The sequence below is a fragment of the Zootoca vivipara genome, chromosome 3 (genome assembly GCF_965207765.1).
Source record: "Zootoca vivipara chromosome 3, rZooViv2.hap1.1, whole genome shotgun sequence".
Classification (NCBI taxonomy): Eukaryota; Metazoa; Chordata; class Lepidosauria; order Squamata; family Lacertidae; genus Zootoca; species Zootoca vivipara.
In genome coordinates, this window is record NC_142586.1 from 54,869,899 (window position 1) to 54,885,367 (window position 15,469).

The 15,469-nt window shown below is 44.9% G+C and overlaps 1 protein-coding gene across 1 annotated transcript; it reads left to right on the plus strand.

Annotated features, from left to right (window-relative positions):
* The first annotated feature begins 903 nt into the window (after nt 1-903).
* On the plus strand, nt 904-13,933 carry C3H6orf58 (chromosome 3 C6orf58 homolog). Its single transcript, XM_060272670.2, has 6 exons — nt 904-1,352; nt 2,841-2,927; nt 8,408-8,592; nt 10,427-10,545; nt 11,040-11,278; nt 13,308-13,933. Exons 1-6 carry the CDS (start codon nt 923-925, stop codon nt 13,394-13,396), a joined length of 1,149 nt encoding a protein of 382 aa, XP_060128653.2. The 5' UTR covers nt 904-922; the 3' UTR covers nt 13,397-13,933.
* The last annotated feature ends 1,536 nt before the right edge of the window (nt 13,934-15,469 follow it).

Below are 15,469 nucleotides of genomic sequence, written 5' to 3' on the forward strand. Positions count from 1 at the left end.
TTTGTATTTTACAACATTGAGGGCCATAGGGTGAGAATTCCTCAGATGCCACAAAGCCAGTCTTTCCAGAGAGCAGGAATTTAAAACATTTAAAACACTACTCTCACGATGAAATCTATTGATACACCTTGAACAAAGACATGCATTTATTCTACCTAGTGATGTTTCTTCATTGGTAACTTCTTCCATTAGGTCTATTTTACTCTATTATAATATTCTGTCCACTACATAATAGGTTTTAGAATATTAAAAATGTATGGAAGCTTTATGATTTCTCTTAGCTGTCAATGCTCTATCATCTCTACTGCTGGAAGAGGCAGAATTCGTTTGAGGCCTTCACTGCTAAGGCCTATGTAACATGATTTTTCTGCGGGGAATTATTTGCTGCCACAGTAACATTGTGGGCAAAATGACAATGAAAAGTATTTTCCAGTCTCTTCTCCACATAAACTGCTTGGAGAAGCTCTAGTTCTAACAGCAAAAATAGGTTGGCACACCTGTATTTTTAAAGGCATAAACAGAATGGCTTGCAACCATATAAAATGAGATGATTTCCTCGCCTTTGTTTAATTAGTAAACAAGATAACTTTCCCACGCTGCTTTAATCACACAGTTAATAAAGAGGAGCCAAGGTTGGTTAGTTTTTCAGAAAAGAATTTTTAAAAGGGCTTAAATAGCAGACTGTTTAAACTGGTTGCCACAATTCCTGGAGTTGTGGTTGTTTTTTTGTTTGCTAAGCAGAGTATATATCCAAGTGAACAAGATGAAATTGTAATGCCCTGCAATATGTATATTTGTCCTGCATGTTGGGGAGGAGGAAGCAGAGAGGAGAGGCAGGAGGAGGGAGTTATTTCTGATTTACATAGGGTGTACGTTTCACATTCTTACGGGCTCCTCCCTGTTTAAAAAACTTGCATGCATTATGAAGCCAAGAAACAGAATGGTCTTGTCCAGCATGGGGTGCCTTTTCCTGAGAAGATTTTTCTGGCATCTCTTCATCTTCCTTTTTGCTACTTCTTCACTCAGCCTAGAACTCACAGAAAAATTAGCTGAAGAGCCAGAAAGCCACAGTGATGCTGTTCCTCCGCTATGGCATTCTGCACCTGGAAATTTAGATGATTACCCGGTAAACGGCAGCAACATATTAATCAACCCGTGGAGTTACCCGCAGAGATTAGGACTATACAAAATCCTGCTCAAAGCCACATCTAACTTTTTCACTCCTCCTGGACCAAATGATACAGACAACAATGGCCCAGGAAGATTGCCCCTGCAGCATGGTTTGCAATACATTTCGGACAAAAATATCCTATGGGGACTGGCCTTACAGCATGGCTGGCAATACTCTACAGGTATGGAAAAAATTTTTCCCTTACAATCTAAACTGTTAGGAATGTGGTCTCTCTTCTTGGTTCAAATGGCAGGAGAAATAGGTTGAGACTTGTGACTTTGAAAATGTATTTCAGGGCTTTTTGCTAAGCTTTGCAATGCAACAATGGTGTTATTCGCCTCACTGCTTTTTGTTTGTAAGAAATGACGTCCAATTCTCAAATGTCACATGTATGTACACAATAGGGAAGTGGATCTCTCTTCTGTATATACAGACGAAAGGGACAATTAGCTTAGCTCACCTCACTTTATTGAGGATAGCCAAAGAAAATGTTGAAAAAAGATTCTCCAACTACAGGCATAACCAAAGCAGGCTGCTCAAAATCTCAAGAGTCCCAGCACTGCCGCCCACTTCCTGCTCATTATTATCATCCCAATTCTTAACAGTTTTCCCACAAACTTTGTTCTGCAGCCCAAGCAAGGAATACATCTTTTCTGTAGCACATATTTCCTTTCCATTCCCACCTTACATGTATTAACAGTACAATGCTATGCATGCTTATTCAGTAGCAAGTTCCACTAAGTCCTTGCATAAAAAGTGATGGGAATATGATGTGGCTCTTTAACAAAGGGAGTGGGGTACTCTGCACCACTGAGTATCACTAGAAAAACCACTGCCTGTTCTCACATTTGCCATGCACCTGGGTAGTGATCATTTGCAGGGACAAGGAGACACATGAGAAGACCCTCTCCAACTCAGTTGAATCTCCCTCGCAAATGTCCATATGGTTTTCCCTCGCAAATATCCCTATGGTCATCACACACACACACAGCCCAAAAAAACCAAGAATTTCACAGCTGGCCTACAGTTGCAATCTTACAACCACCTACCTGTGGCTAACCCCCACTGAACTCAGCCAAACTTATTTCTGAGTAGATATGAAATGTAAGGTGTATTTGCACAGAACTGTTAGGTGTGGCAACAGTTAAAAGTTATTATGATTGCTTTTGTGTAGGCTTTTGATATGGTGGCTGGATGGAAATGAGGACAAGACTCCTGTTGCCTCGAGCAGGGAATTTCAGCAGCTGCAGTTGATAAGCTGCACCTGATGAAATTCCCACTTCTACACTGCCCTCGTTTTCAGCTGGCTGCAGTAACAATGGCTTATGCAAGCCTTTCCATATGTTTTGGGCCAACTCCCATCAGCCTCAGCCAACATGGCCATTGGTCAGAGATGATGGGAGCCGCTGTTCAAGAATACCTGGAGAGCAACAGACTGGGGAATGGTGGCATATCTAAAACCTTGCTGTGGCTACGGTGGTCGCCATCTTTTGGGATCGGGTAGGAATTTGTCCACCAGGCCAATTGGCTCCAGCCTGGTGGTTTTGCCTACCTCGTAGCAATCGTCACAACTCACCCTGTCATCAAATTCACCTAGTCATTAAAATGTTTGTGGTAGGGTGTAAACATCATTAAATGTTACGTAATACTGTATTTGATTTTCTTCTAGGCAGACTAGAAGACCCAACCAACGTCACAACATGCGGCAAGAAAGATGGAGATAATCAGTGCATATCAGAGCGCAGCTGGTGGGCTTGTAGGTATTTTCATCCATGAAGATTTTCATAATACCAAAATCCTACCCACACAGTATGTGTAGGGCCTAAATGTGCAGAGCATGTATGGGACCTTTATTGCTTATAGTATTTTATTATCTCTGTGTTACCCATACATTTATCCAGTGCTTTCCCCCCCTAAATACTCTCATATTGAAATACTGCCCCTCAATGATGCTAAACTTAGATTCACAAAATGTTTAGGGGTATGTGTACCCCTGCATCCCCCCCCCACTCAGAAAAAGCACTGCATATATCTGTGTGCGAATGAGGCTTCCTGCCTCTGAAATCCTGTGGGTGCAACCCCAGGGCCACATATCTGGGAGTTAGACCATTGAACAAATTGGGACTGAAGGCCAAACTAGGTGTGAGACCATTCATACAAGTAGCGGCTGCATGAATTGCTTATTTTAAATATATTGCAGAAGTCAGGACCCAATTCAGATTGAAAACCTTGCACAGGAGTAGACAAAGCCCATGAGGTGACACAAGACAGTCACCACAGATGGTAGATCCTGCTTCTGAAAAGCATGCTGCTCCCCACCACTACTGCCTGTTTTTACTCCCCTTCCACCTTTAGCAAGAGGGGCTGCAGAGTAGAATAGACACAGACACAGACACAGACACAGACACAGACACAGACACAGACACAGACACAGACACAGACACAGACACAGAATAGAAATACTTTATTGTCTCTGTATCACTTGTTTACAGTGAGATTAAATGAGCCCCCCTCCCCCCCAATCTCTCAGTCCTTGTTACACTCTGTGTGCTGTCGTACGACCACCAACCCTGAACGTCAGCTGCAATCAGGGCCGGCTCTAGGGCAAGGCTCGGTGGCGCAATGCGCCAGGGCGCCGGGCCGCTATGCCCGCGGCAGTCGCACAGCGCCTGCAGCGCCCTGCCAGCTGCCCACCCACCAGCCGCAGCCTCGCGGCGCCTAGCACAGTCTACAGGCGTGCTGTGCACTTGCGCCCGGTAGAGTGCACAGGTGCACTGTGCGCCTGCACCAGCTAGCCATCAGCCCGGCGCCCGCCCACCAGCTGCAGCCTTGTGGCGCCCCTGTGCACGTGCGCCCGCCACAGTGCATAGGCACGCTGTGCACCTGCGCCAGCCAGCCAGCCAGCAGCCCGGCGCCCGCCAGCCAGCCGCAGTACGCGTGTGCCCAGCAGAGTCCACAGGCACGCTGTGCCCATGTGCCCGCCAGCCAGACAGCAGTGCGGCGGCCTCTGATGTGTACTGTGATCCTGCAGAGAAAATTAACCCAACCGCCTAATGGAGGGAAGGGAGGGGATGTGACCCCACCCTCCCCTCTTCCCCTGAGAACTCTTAATGAATCAAAATTAATTCCTCAGATGATTTGCCCAAGGAAGAGGAGAGGGTGAAGGAAGGCACTCGGAGGACCAGAAATGCAGGCAACTTCAAAGCTAAGCTGGAATCAGATAGTTTTCTCTTAATAGTGCATTTAGTGATTCTGTTCTGCTGTTTTGTGTGTTGAATCCCTAAGCAAAAACTGAAACCTCCCAACCTGCCATTTTGGGGTAGGCTGGGAAAACTGGTGGCCTTCCAGTTGTTGCTGACTACACATCCCATCAGCTAGCGTAGCAGCTGCAGTCCATCAACAGATGGCAATGCCTATACTTTGGAACTCCCTGCCTCTTGACAGCAGGTGGTCACCTTCCCTGTACTCTCTTCGCTGGTCACCAAAAAGGTCACCTTCCCTGTACTCTCTTCGCTGGTCACCAAAAACATTTTATCCTGTCCAGATGTTTAGAGACCTGGTGCAAGTTTTGCTCTGCTTTCAGCCGGTTGCTATTTTAGCTGCTGGAGGTCTTACATTATTCTTGTTAATTCTTCTTGGAAACAATGCCTTATGAGGAATGGCTTAGGGAGCTGGGTATGTTTAGCCTGGAGAAGAGAAGGTTAAGGGGTGATATGATAGCCATGTTCAAGTATATAAAAGGATGTCATATAGAGGAGGGAGAAAGGTTGTTTTCTGCTGCTCCACAGAAGCGGACACGGAGCAATGGATTCAAACTACAAGAAAGAAGATTCCACCTAAACATTAGGAAGAACTTCCTAATTAAGAGCTGTTCGACAGTGGAATTTGCTGCCAAGAAGTGTGGTGGAGTCTCCTTCTTTGGAGGTCTTTAAGCGGAGGCTTGACAGCCATATGTCAAGAATGCTTTGATGGTGTTTCCTGCTTGGCAGGGGGTTGGACTGGATGGCCCTTGTGGTCTCTTCCAACTCTATGATTCTATGATTCTTTTGGGTAATGTTATTGTTTCTAAATCCTTTTCATAAGCCTTTGCTGTTTTACGGTTTGTTGGTTTTTTTAACGAGCAAGCAGAGTATACATTTTAGGGAATGAAGGAATGAATGCGACTGGGCTCTGACTCCCAGCATTGCCCCTGACCCCGGAGGGTGCTGGCTGCAGGGGATGATGGGAGCTGGAGCCCAGCGACACCTGCAAGGGTGGCCCTGGGTGCTCGCCATCCCTCGCTCAGGTGGGCCTCCTAGGTTTCTGACCCAGCAAGGCAGCAGCCTACAGCAATGGTGCAGGTCTTTGGGGGGGACGGAGAGCCTTGGCTGTTGTGCTATGCAAAGAAATGGGCTTGATTCGAACTTAAGAAGAGCTTGCTGGACCAGGCCAATGACCCTTCTAGTCCAGCGTCCTTCTCTCACAGAAGCCAACCAGATGTCAGTGAGATGCCCACAAACAGGATCCAAACACAAGAGCCCTCTCCCTTCCTGCGGTTTTCCACAACTGGTCTTCGGAAGCATTGCCCCTTCCGACTGTGGAGGCAGAGCAGAGCCAGGGTTACCAGTAGCCACTGAGAAGCCTCCACAAATCTGCCCAATGCTCTTCTAAAGCTGTCCGAGTTGGTGGCCGCTTCTGCTTCCAGTAGGAGGGTGTTCCACAGTTTACCTACGTCTTGGCGCCTCCCTTGGGAAGCAGCAGTTGTGGTGTGTCCTGCCCGGGGCCCGAGTGACATTCAAAGGTTCAGCAATTTGTTGCTTTCTCAGTAAACAGTTTATTGCCTTTGTAATTACTGTGATTAAGCGCCTGCGGTGGCAGGCTGCTTTTTCTGGTGTGGCAAGCGAGTTCCCTGCCACAACAAAGGGTGGGTTGCTTTCTGCCCCCCCCCATTCCACTGCCCTCCTACTTCCTCCCAGAGCTTGAGAAAGAGAGCTGTCATTGTCTAGGGGAGGTTGTAGATCTCTGATGATACGTTTTACTGTTTTAACTTGGGAGCTGTATGTGATGACTAGTGGTGTTCTGTTATTTTCTTTTTTGGGTCTGTCTTGCAGCAAGTTCTCTCTGGGTATCAGTTTGGCTCTGTTGATCTTTGTTTAACTTCATCAGGTAGATATTTTAGTTCTAAAAAGGTTTGCTGTAGATCTCTTGGGTGAGAGTCTCTGTCTGTAGAGTTGGAACAGATGCGGTTGTAACGTAGGGCCTGGCTATATACAATGGATTGTTTGGTATGTTTGGGGTGGTAGCTAGAAGCATGTAGATATGTTTGTCGGTCAGTTGGTTTTCGGTATAAGGTGGTGTCTATACACCCATCCTGTATTTTTATAGTAGTGTCCCAAAAACGTATTTCTTGCATAGATTGGTTCATTTGTTAGGTTGATGGTGAGGTGAAAGTCATTGAATGTCTGGTGGAAGGTTTCCAGGGTCTGTTGACCATGCGTCCAGATAATAAAAATATCGTCAATGTATCGCAGGTACTGTACAAGAGAGGTTTGAGTGGGTGGGAGTTTAGGAAACGTTGTTCTAAATCTGCCGTGAAGATGTTGGCATACTGTGGGGCCATGCGGGTGCCCATGGCTGTGCCGCTGATCTGGAGGAACAGGTCCTCACCAAATTTGAAGTGGTTGTGGGTAAGGACAAAATGGCAGAGTTTAGTAGCAAAGTCCGCTGTGATTTTATCTGAAATGGTGTTCCTTATGGCTTGTAAACCATGTGTAAATCGCAGGCTTGTATGTGTGGAGTGTGTTTTACTTTGAAGGGGTGGTTTGGGGACCTCGGCACACAATAAACGGGCAACAAAAATAGTTTGTTTATGTTTCCTGTTTTCTTTTTCCCAAGCAGAGATAATATGTAAGTGTGGTGTCAGCTCCCTAAAAAGGTCAACAACTCTGGGAAATGGGGGGGGGGCGCCGCCAGAGGGATCTTCGCACCACGGCACCGGATATGCTTAAGACGGCCCTGGCTGCAATGTTGCTGTCTTCCATTCAACAACCTCACGGCCCATGGGTAGAAACTGTTATTTAACCTGTTGGTGCGGCTTATCATGCTTCTATATCTCCTGCCCGAGATTAAAGAGGTGCTGGCCAGGGTGTGAGTCATCCCTGAGAATGTTCCTCTCTCTTCTGAGGCAACGGTCTCCCGCGATGACATCTAGCGGACTCAGGGGACAGCCCACGATATCATGTGCTGTCTTCACCACCCTCCGTAGGGACTCTCTGTCTGTCCATGGCTGTCAAACCAGCATACCACACCATAATGCAGTATGAGAGAACACTTTCTATCGTGGACCGATAGAAGGAAATCATCAGTTGCTGTCCAACCTTGTTCTTTCACAAGACCTCAAGGAAATGAAGTCTCTGTTGGGCCTTCCTAACCACCTGGGCTGTATTGACCTTCCAAGTTAGGTCTTCACTAAGATGGACTCCCAGGTATTTAAAGGAAGAGACTCTCTCCACACAGCCATTCTCCACACAGAGGAAGAGGTAGCAGCAGCAGGGGGACGCTGTGGAAAAGGAGGTAGTGAGGGGGTGGCATTTTCTGCTTTGTCTAAAGCAGCCCAATGCCCTAGGCCAGTCCTGGGATGTGATATGCATTAAGCCTTAAACCACTGAGCCTAGGGCTTACTGATCAGAAGCTCGGCGGTTCGAATCCCTGTGACGGGGTGAGCTCCCGTTGCTTGGTCCCAGCTCCTGCCAACCTAGCAGTTCGAAAGCATGTCAAAATGCAAGTAGATAAATAGGAACCGCTACAGCGGGAAGGTAAACGGCGTTTCCATGTGCTGCTCTGGTTCTCCAGAAGCAGCTTTGTCATGCTGGCCACATGACCTGGAAGCTATACGCCGGCTCTCTCGGCCAATAATGCGAGATGAGCGCGCAACCCCAGAGTCGGTCACGACTGGACCTAATGGTCAGGGGTCCCTTTACCTTTACCTTACCTGCTATGCTACTAATCCAGATTTGGGGTTCTGCTAATTGCATTGGGGGGGGGACTCCCAGTCATGTGAATAGCAAGCTCAGGCGACCTAGTTTACTTTTAAAAAAGCCATTCACTCAGTTGTTAAATCATGAATTTATGTCTCAAGTTTTGCCTGAACCTGCATGGAAATGTGCCTTCTATTTACCAGAATTTCCAATAATTTGAATGCTTTCCCATATCACCAGATGTTCTGCTAACCAATATTGCTGCTGTCCATTACTGCAGGTATGAATTACTACCTAGCAATTGTACCCTTTCTGGGAGCACTGGAAAGTGGCATTTTTGGGGACTTGGCATACAACGTAGAAATACTACCACCAGATGAGCAAAGAGCTGACTTCTGTCACAGTGTTGCAGAATGCACTGCCCAGGCACCCAAAGCTATGGCTAGCTGGAGAGATTTCTTTAAGGTACTGTAGCTGTTTTTCTGACAAGACGGATAGTAGGTGTGTTTTTTTGCACCAGAACCACATACAGTCATACCTCGGGTTGTGATCGCTGCGGGTTGCACATTTTCGGGTTATGGATGCGCCAAACCTGGAAGTACCGGAACGGGTTACTTCCAGGTTTCAGCACTCACGCATGCGCAGAAGTGCCGAATCGTATCACACACATGCACAGGCGTGGCGCTGTGGGTTGCGAACGCTGCAGGTTGCGAATGTGCCTCCCGCATGGATCAGATTCACAACCCAAGGTTCCACTGTATTTAAAGATAGCAATCAAGTAGTGCCATCTGTTTTTCAGTTTCAACAATAGGTTATTGTTTCCTTGTTTTCTCACTTCAAAATAAACTCTGCTCACCTACTTTATTAGACAATTTAGGACTTTTTCAAACGGTTAAAGAAAATAATTATGCTTCAGAACTTGTCTAAATTAATGCCACCAACAAAATACTGCAAGATGTTGGGATGATTTGTAGTGTGAGCGAGAAAGAGAACATGAAATGTTCTGGGGTATTTTTGAAGGAACAGGGGCGATCCATTTCTGACACAATTCCATGGCTGCCATCGATGACATGATATTTTAGAATAGCCGCTCAGCTAATGAGAATTCTAGTTCTGGCTACAATCTTATACCTGGGAGTAAATGCTATTGAAGCCAACGAGGAAGGTATAAGTTTGTAATGTAAAGGATGATATTTATGACCAAAAGCTCCACGTGGTCATGCAAGTGCTGTGATTTGGAAGGGCTGGCAAAAGAGGGATAGATTTACAATCTTCAGTTACTTCCCTTTTTTAACACAAAAACAAAAACTTCATTTCCAAGAAATCTGAATAAGGGGAAAGTTCACGCACATCTATAGCAGAACAAACCAATCAGTTTTTAATTAAGGATGCAGGAAGGTGCCTTATAGCAGGCTTCCTCAAACTCAGCCCTCCAGATGTTTTTGGCCTACAACTTCCATGATCCCTAGCTAGCAGGACCAGTGGTCAGGGATGATAGGAATTGTAGTCTCAAAACATCTGGAGGGCCGAGTCTGAGGAAGCCTGCCTTATAGTCAGACCCTTCATCTAGCTCAGTATTGTTGCCATTGGCTGGCTGTGGTTCACCAGGATTTTGAACACCGGGCATTCCCAGTCCATCTGGTGATACCAGGGATTTGACCTGGGACCTTCTGCATGAAAAATAGATGCTGCTCCACCCCCTCCCCCATTCACTATTTTGGGGCTACCTTTGAAGGTGACCTGGAAACTACAACTAATCCAGAATGCAGCAGCTAGACTGGTGACTGGGAGCAGCCGCCGAGACCACATAACACTGGTCTTGAAAGATCTACATTGGCTCCCAGTACATTTCCAAGCACAATTCAAAGGGTTGGTGCTGACCTTTAAAGCCCTAAATGACCTCGGTCCAGTATACCTGAAGGAGCATCTCCACCCCCATCGTTCTGCCCGGACACTGAGGTTCAGCTCCGAGGGCCTTCTGGCGGTTCCCTCACTGCAAGAAGTGAGGTTACAGGGAACCAGGCAGAGGTCCTTCTCAATAGTGGCACCTGCCCTGTGGAACACCCTCCCACCAGATGTCAAGGAAATAAACAAATATCTGACTTTTTAGAAGACATCTGAAGGCAGCCCTGTTTAGTTTTTAATGTTTGATGTTTTATTGTGTTTTTAATATTCTGCTGGTAGTCGCCCAGAGTGGTTGGCAAAACCCAGCCAGATGGGCAGGGTATAAATAATAAATGTTGTTGTTGTTGTTGTTGTTATCCTAATGCGTGTGTGCGTGGGGCATCTTCTCTTCTAGTATCTCTCATCCAGTGCACTGAGCTCTGAAGCGCCTGAAGCACAAGATGAAGCATTGAACTACATGTGGAAAGCGCATGTTCATAGCCTGGCTTATGGAAAGCGAAAGTTTAAAAATCGGTAAGAAAAAACTACCAGAGGTACAAAAGGTTTTTCACAGGTTCCCTACGATGTACACTCACAAGTCACTCATAGGTGTGAGAAACAATCTTTTCTCCCCAGCAGTCATATGCAGTGCTGTTTTGGAAGGAAGGAAAGATACCTGTAATCTTATTTTGATATAGGTGCTGTGGGTATCAGCACAAAATAACTCCCATGGATATTGGCACCTGTGGGGTTAAAATCAATGCAGTTTTGAAAGTCCTGCGTCTTGATTCAAAATGATTCCCACTTGTATGCAAACATGGACAAAAGCTTACTCCTTGATCTCAGGAACCATTATGAAAATTGGTTACAATATCTTAAGAGGTGTCCGCATGCATAGTGAACAAACAGCTTCCAAAATATACAGTATAACAACAACAATAGTAACAACAACCACAACAACAACCACCACAACAACGAAAGAGTTTAAACTAATTACCTCACTTTCCTCTTCTTGCTTCACATTTCAGATTGCCATACCTTAGTGGTCCTGAAAGCAATTTTGGGGAGAACTGGGCGGCTGCTGTTGATTTCATTGCAGCCACACATTTTCATACAGACCAGGCTACCACAAATCGTTTGCAGAGTGGCTTACCGCCAAGAATGCTTTTGGAAGAAGACAAAGCCCCTTTCATTACAGACTTCACACCTGAGCAGAATAAAGTGCTGTTTCTACTTGGTGCTCTGAGGAGATCCAATGAGAAAACAGGTAGGCGTTTTGGACAACCACACAATACACAACTAGAATTGAAGCTCTGGGGCCGGTAGGAGGCTGGGGGATGCACAGGAAAGTGGCAGCTGCTTCTGCACTACCCCAGATATCAGCTGTTAGGCAAGGAGGCTGAGCAGCTCAAACAAGCCCCGCTGCACTTATTGTCTCTGCCCTCACTGACATCCTCTTCAGGCTGCGGGAAGGGTCTCCTCATGAGCCATGAAGATTCTCCAGCTTTCTCTTACCCAGGCATCCCCAGACTTTGGCCCTCCAGATGTTTTGGATTACAATCCCCATCACCACTGGTCCTGTTAGCTAGGGATCATGGGAATTGTAGGCCAAAACATCTGGAGGGCTGCAGTTTGGGGATGCCTGCTCTTACCATTTCTGAGGTTGAATCAAAATATTTATTTCCCAGTGTCACACGCAGTATAACATAAACACAAGAGTTGCCTCCAGTTTTTCTTCTGCATGCAGTTTCTTCCTCCTGCCTTCACAGTGTCTGGCAGATGTTGTTGCAACTCTTTTCCATCACATTCCAGTACTTTAAAGACAATTGAAGATCCAATTAAATGGAGAACCTCTGCTTCTTAATGGCAGTGTAGGAGGGTTTTTGCCAGGCGAAGTGCTTTTGCACTCAGCGCCTCCCTGCCTCCCATGCAGATCCAGGTACCAAGACATATTATGAGTGAAGCTCATTCCTCCTGTCCCTGGTGGGATACCCTCTGTTATCCTTGTTTTTCATTTGCCAACAATCCCCTGCTGTCGTGGGGGGCTGCCTCCATTAAGGCAGGCAGGGCTGGAAGCCAACAATAAATGACACAGAAGAAGGAAAACCTGTAAAGGAGGTGGTTCATTTTTAGAAGGAAATACGCATTTCACCAAGCTGAGGTTGCATGCTTTTTCTGCTTTATAATGCCCTTTTGCTCCACTTCTCCACACAGCTGCTCAGATAGCTATAAAATTGGCGTTACGTGGCACCACCTTGTGGCATTAATGAGAAAAAAAGCAACTTTTTGCTTTTTATATTTATTTTATTTTTACCTTCATATCCGCTTTTTCTTCAGTGAGTAAAGCAGGTTAGGCTGAGACACAATGACTAACCTAGTTAATAGTTACAGGTAGGTAGCCATGTTGGTCTGACGCAGTCAAAATAAAAATAAAAAATCCTTCCAGTAGCACCTTAGAGACCAACTAAGTTTGTCATAGGTACGAAAGCTCATACCTTTGAAGAAGTGTGCATGCACACAAAAGCTCATACCTATGACAAACTTAGTTGGTCTCTAAGGTGCTACTGGAAGGATTTTTTATTTTATTTTAACCTAGTTAATGTCATGGCCGAGGAGGGATTTGAACTCTGATCTGCAAGGTCCTGTTCCTGAAAATCCTACCTGATAGATAGCTCAAAGCCTTCCATCTCAGATCCAAAGCAAAATATAATAGGATGGGAAGATACCTGAGTGCTATGGATGAACAAAGAAACAACATGGTCAATGACCAGTATCTTCTAGCCATTCAATGCCTGCATAAACATTTCATTTCATTAAACTTTTAGTTTGTATACCACCTTTCTATATTAACTATACACAGTGCTTTTTTCGGGGGTGGGGGAGGGGTACGCATACCCCTAAACATTTTGTGAATCTAAGTTTGGCCTTATTGAGGAGCAGTATTTCAATATGAGTAGGAAAGTGAGAGTACCCCCAAACATTTTTAGAAAAAAAGCACTGAATACACAATGCAGTTTACAAGCTGAAGAAACAGCAAAATGTACAACAAAGACCATGCAGCTTATAACAATCTGATCCAATTCAAAAAGTCATAATAAAAACATAACTTTAAAACAAACAATAGAATAAAGTAATATTCAATAATCCATTAGAATATACTGTAACAGCACACAATAAAATTAGCTCTCAAAATACCAGCCTATAATAATTAAACAGAAATTCACTCTTAACAATTTGTTGAACTGGAAAGCAGAAGATAAATCCTCACATAAATAAATAAAACCTTTCTTTTACAGGAAACCTTTTGTTGCTGATTTGGAAGGCGGCCATGGCTACCGAAGGAGGAAGAGAAATTGGCCGCAAACTTATTGGAAGTGTGTTTTAGAGAAACTTGTCTCTGGAAACACACAGCTCAACAAATGAAAAAATAATAATCTTTAATTATCTGCTTAGTAGTGTTTGGTAGTTGATTGCATTTCTTAGCAATTCACCAGTTTTAGGCTTATAGGGCTTGCCAATCAGAAGGTCGGCAGTTGGAACCCCCTGACAGGGTGAGCTCCCGCTGCTCGGTCCCATCTCCTGCCAACCTAGCAATTCGAAAGCACTTCAAAGTACAAGTAGATAAATAGGTGGGAAGGTAAACGGCGTTTCCGTGCGCTGCTCTGGTTCGCCAGAAGCAGCTTTGTCATGCTGGCCACATGACCGGGAAGCTGTACTCCGGCTCCCTCGGCCAATAAAGCGAGATGAGCGCCGCAACCCCAGAGTTGTTCGCGACTGGACCTAATGGTCAGGGCTCCCTTTACCTTTACCTATATGGGATTAAGGCTGCAACCCTATTTATACTTACCTGGCATTTCATTCTGAGTAGAGCTATACGCAATGCATTGTTAAATGCCATAAATAAATAAAATTAAGCTGAAAATGAAACCTGCTTTGTCTTTACCAAGGAACTGCAAAACACCCCTCTCCCCCAACCTTCCTTATGGTTTGAAAGGTCAAAAGTGCATGAAGCAGCAAATGTAATATTACATTCAAGAGGCATTGTCAAAGTTCAAGGATGCATTCCAGTCGGGCAAACACATTTGTGTAACAAAGTGAAGAGTGAAGCCTTTGGAGAGTTACAAACTGCTTGGTTTTTTTTATTATAATCAGGCAGCATCTTAATCTTGTTAGATGAATATTAACTTCTGAATTCACTTAAATAAATTAAAAAGAACACAAAGTTAACACAACATTTGGAGAGGCGGGATGGGGGGAGCTGTGAAGCATTGAAGCATTTTAGACCCAATGTGTTTATAAAATGATGGATGCGCTCCTTGTACCTATCAACTGTAAAATGTGTCACACAGCACCACCTTGTGGTACTGATTAGCAGTGCTTTGCAAAACAGCTTTCTCGAGGATTATTGAGAATTCTGCTTCTTAGAAGCTTTTACCTAAGCAAAATAAAATATATCTAGTTGAGAGAACACCTAAGAGCTAAATTAGCAATGGGTTGAACTAGTCGTGCCTTGGAACTGGACTCATAAACCTAAACTAATTCAGTTTATTCCAAGATAGATTGGTTATATGTTCTGGTGCCCAAATTTAAGATGTTATTTAAAGCTCAAAGTGCCTTGGGTTCTCACTGTCTCAGGGAACACCTCTTCTTATATGAGTCTCTGATCTTCAACACAAGGGACCAACCAACAAGGGTCTCTGCTAAAGATTAACCCCTTCTGCCTGCCCCACCTCCAATCCTGAATGAATTGAGCACCCACCCAGGGACGCTATTTGATATGGGGAAAATGCAAGTAGTTTGGCATTTAGCTTTGTGAGAATGACGTATATACATCAGCTTCTGATTTTATTTTTGGAAGCAACTACTGTATTGCATCCGGTAAATTAACAATGGCTCAAGTACGTATGACTCATTTTAATGTTTTGTACGGCTATTTTGACAAACATGTCTCCTGTGGATTTTTTCCTCGTTTTATGGAGTTTTTAATATCTGCAGCTGTGCTGACATTTCACTTTCAAAAATGAGATATTCCACGTCTTGGTAGTTCTGCCTTGTATTTTTCTATATTCACTGGTACTTTCTGCCATAGCTGCCAAGTTCTCCCTTTTTTAAAGGGAAATTCCCTTATGCTGAATAGGCTTCCTCGCGAGAAAAAGGAAAACTTGGCAGCTATGCTTTCTGCTCCTGCTTCTCTGAGGTCTAGACTAGGATGTTTAAGAATTAGAATCATCAGTAAATGACAGGACCAATGAAATCTGAAAATATTACCTGACGTACCATCAAAATACCCACACTCCTTCCAGCCAATGGATATACTTACAGTACTTCCACAGAGGTAGGGAATCTGTGGGTGTTGTTGGACCTCTGTTTTAATCATCCCTGACCATTGGCCATGCTGGCTGGAGTTGATGGGAACTAGGGTCCAACTATACCTGGAGGGCCACAGGTTGGCCATGCC

Bases quoted from the DNA above. Each gene is read 5' to 3' on its own strand.
- C3H6orf58 (XM_060272670.2), top strand. From the start codon at position 923: ATGAAGCCAAGAAACAGAATGGTCTTGTCCAGCATGGGGTGCCTTTTC. The intron at 8,593-10,426 runs GTACTGTAGCTG...CTTCTCTTCTAG, and splicing joins GCTGGAGAGATTTCTTTAAG to TATCTCTCATCCAGTGCACT. The intron at 11,279-13,307 runs GTAGGCGTTTTG...TTTCTTTTACAG, and splicing joins GAGATCCAATGAGAAAACAG to GAAACCTTTTGTTGCTGATT.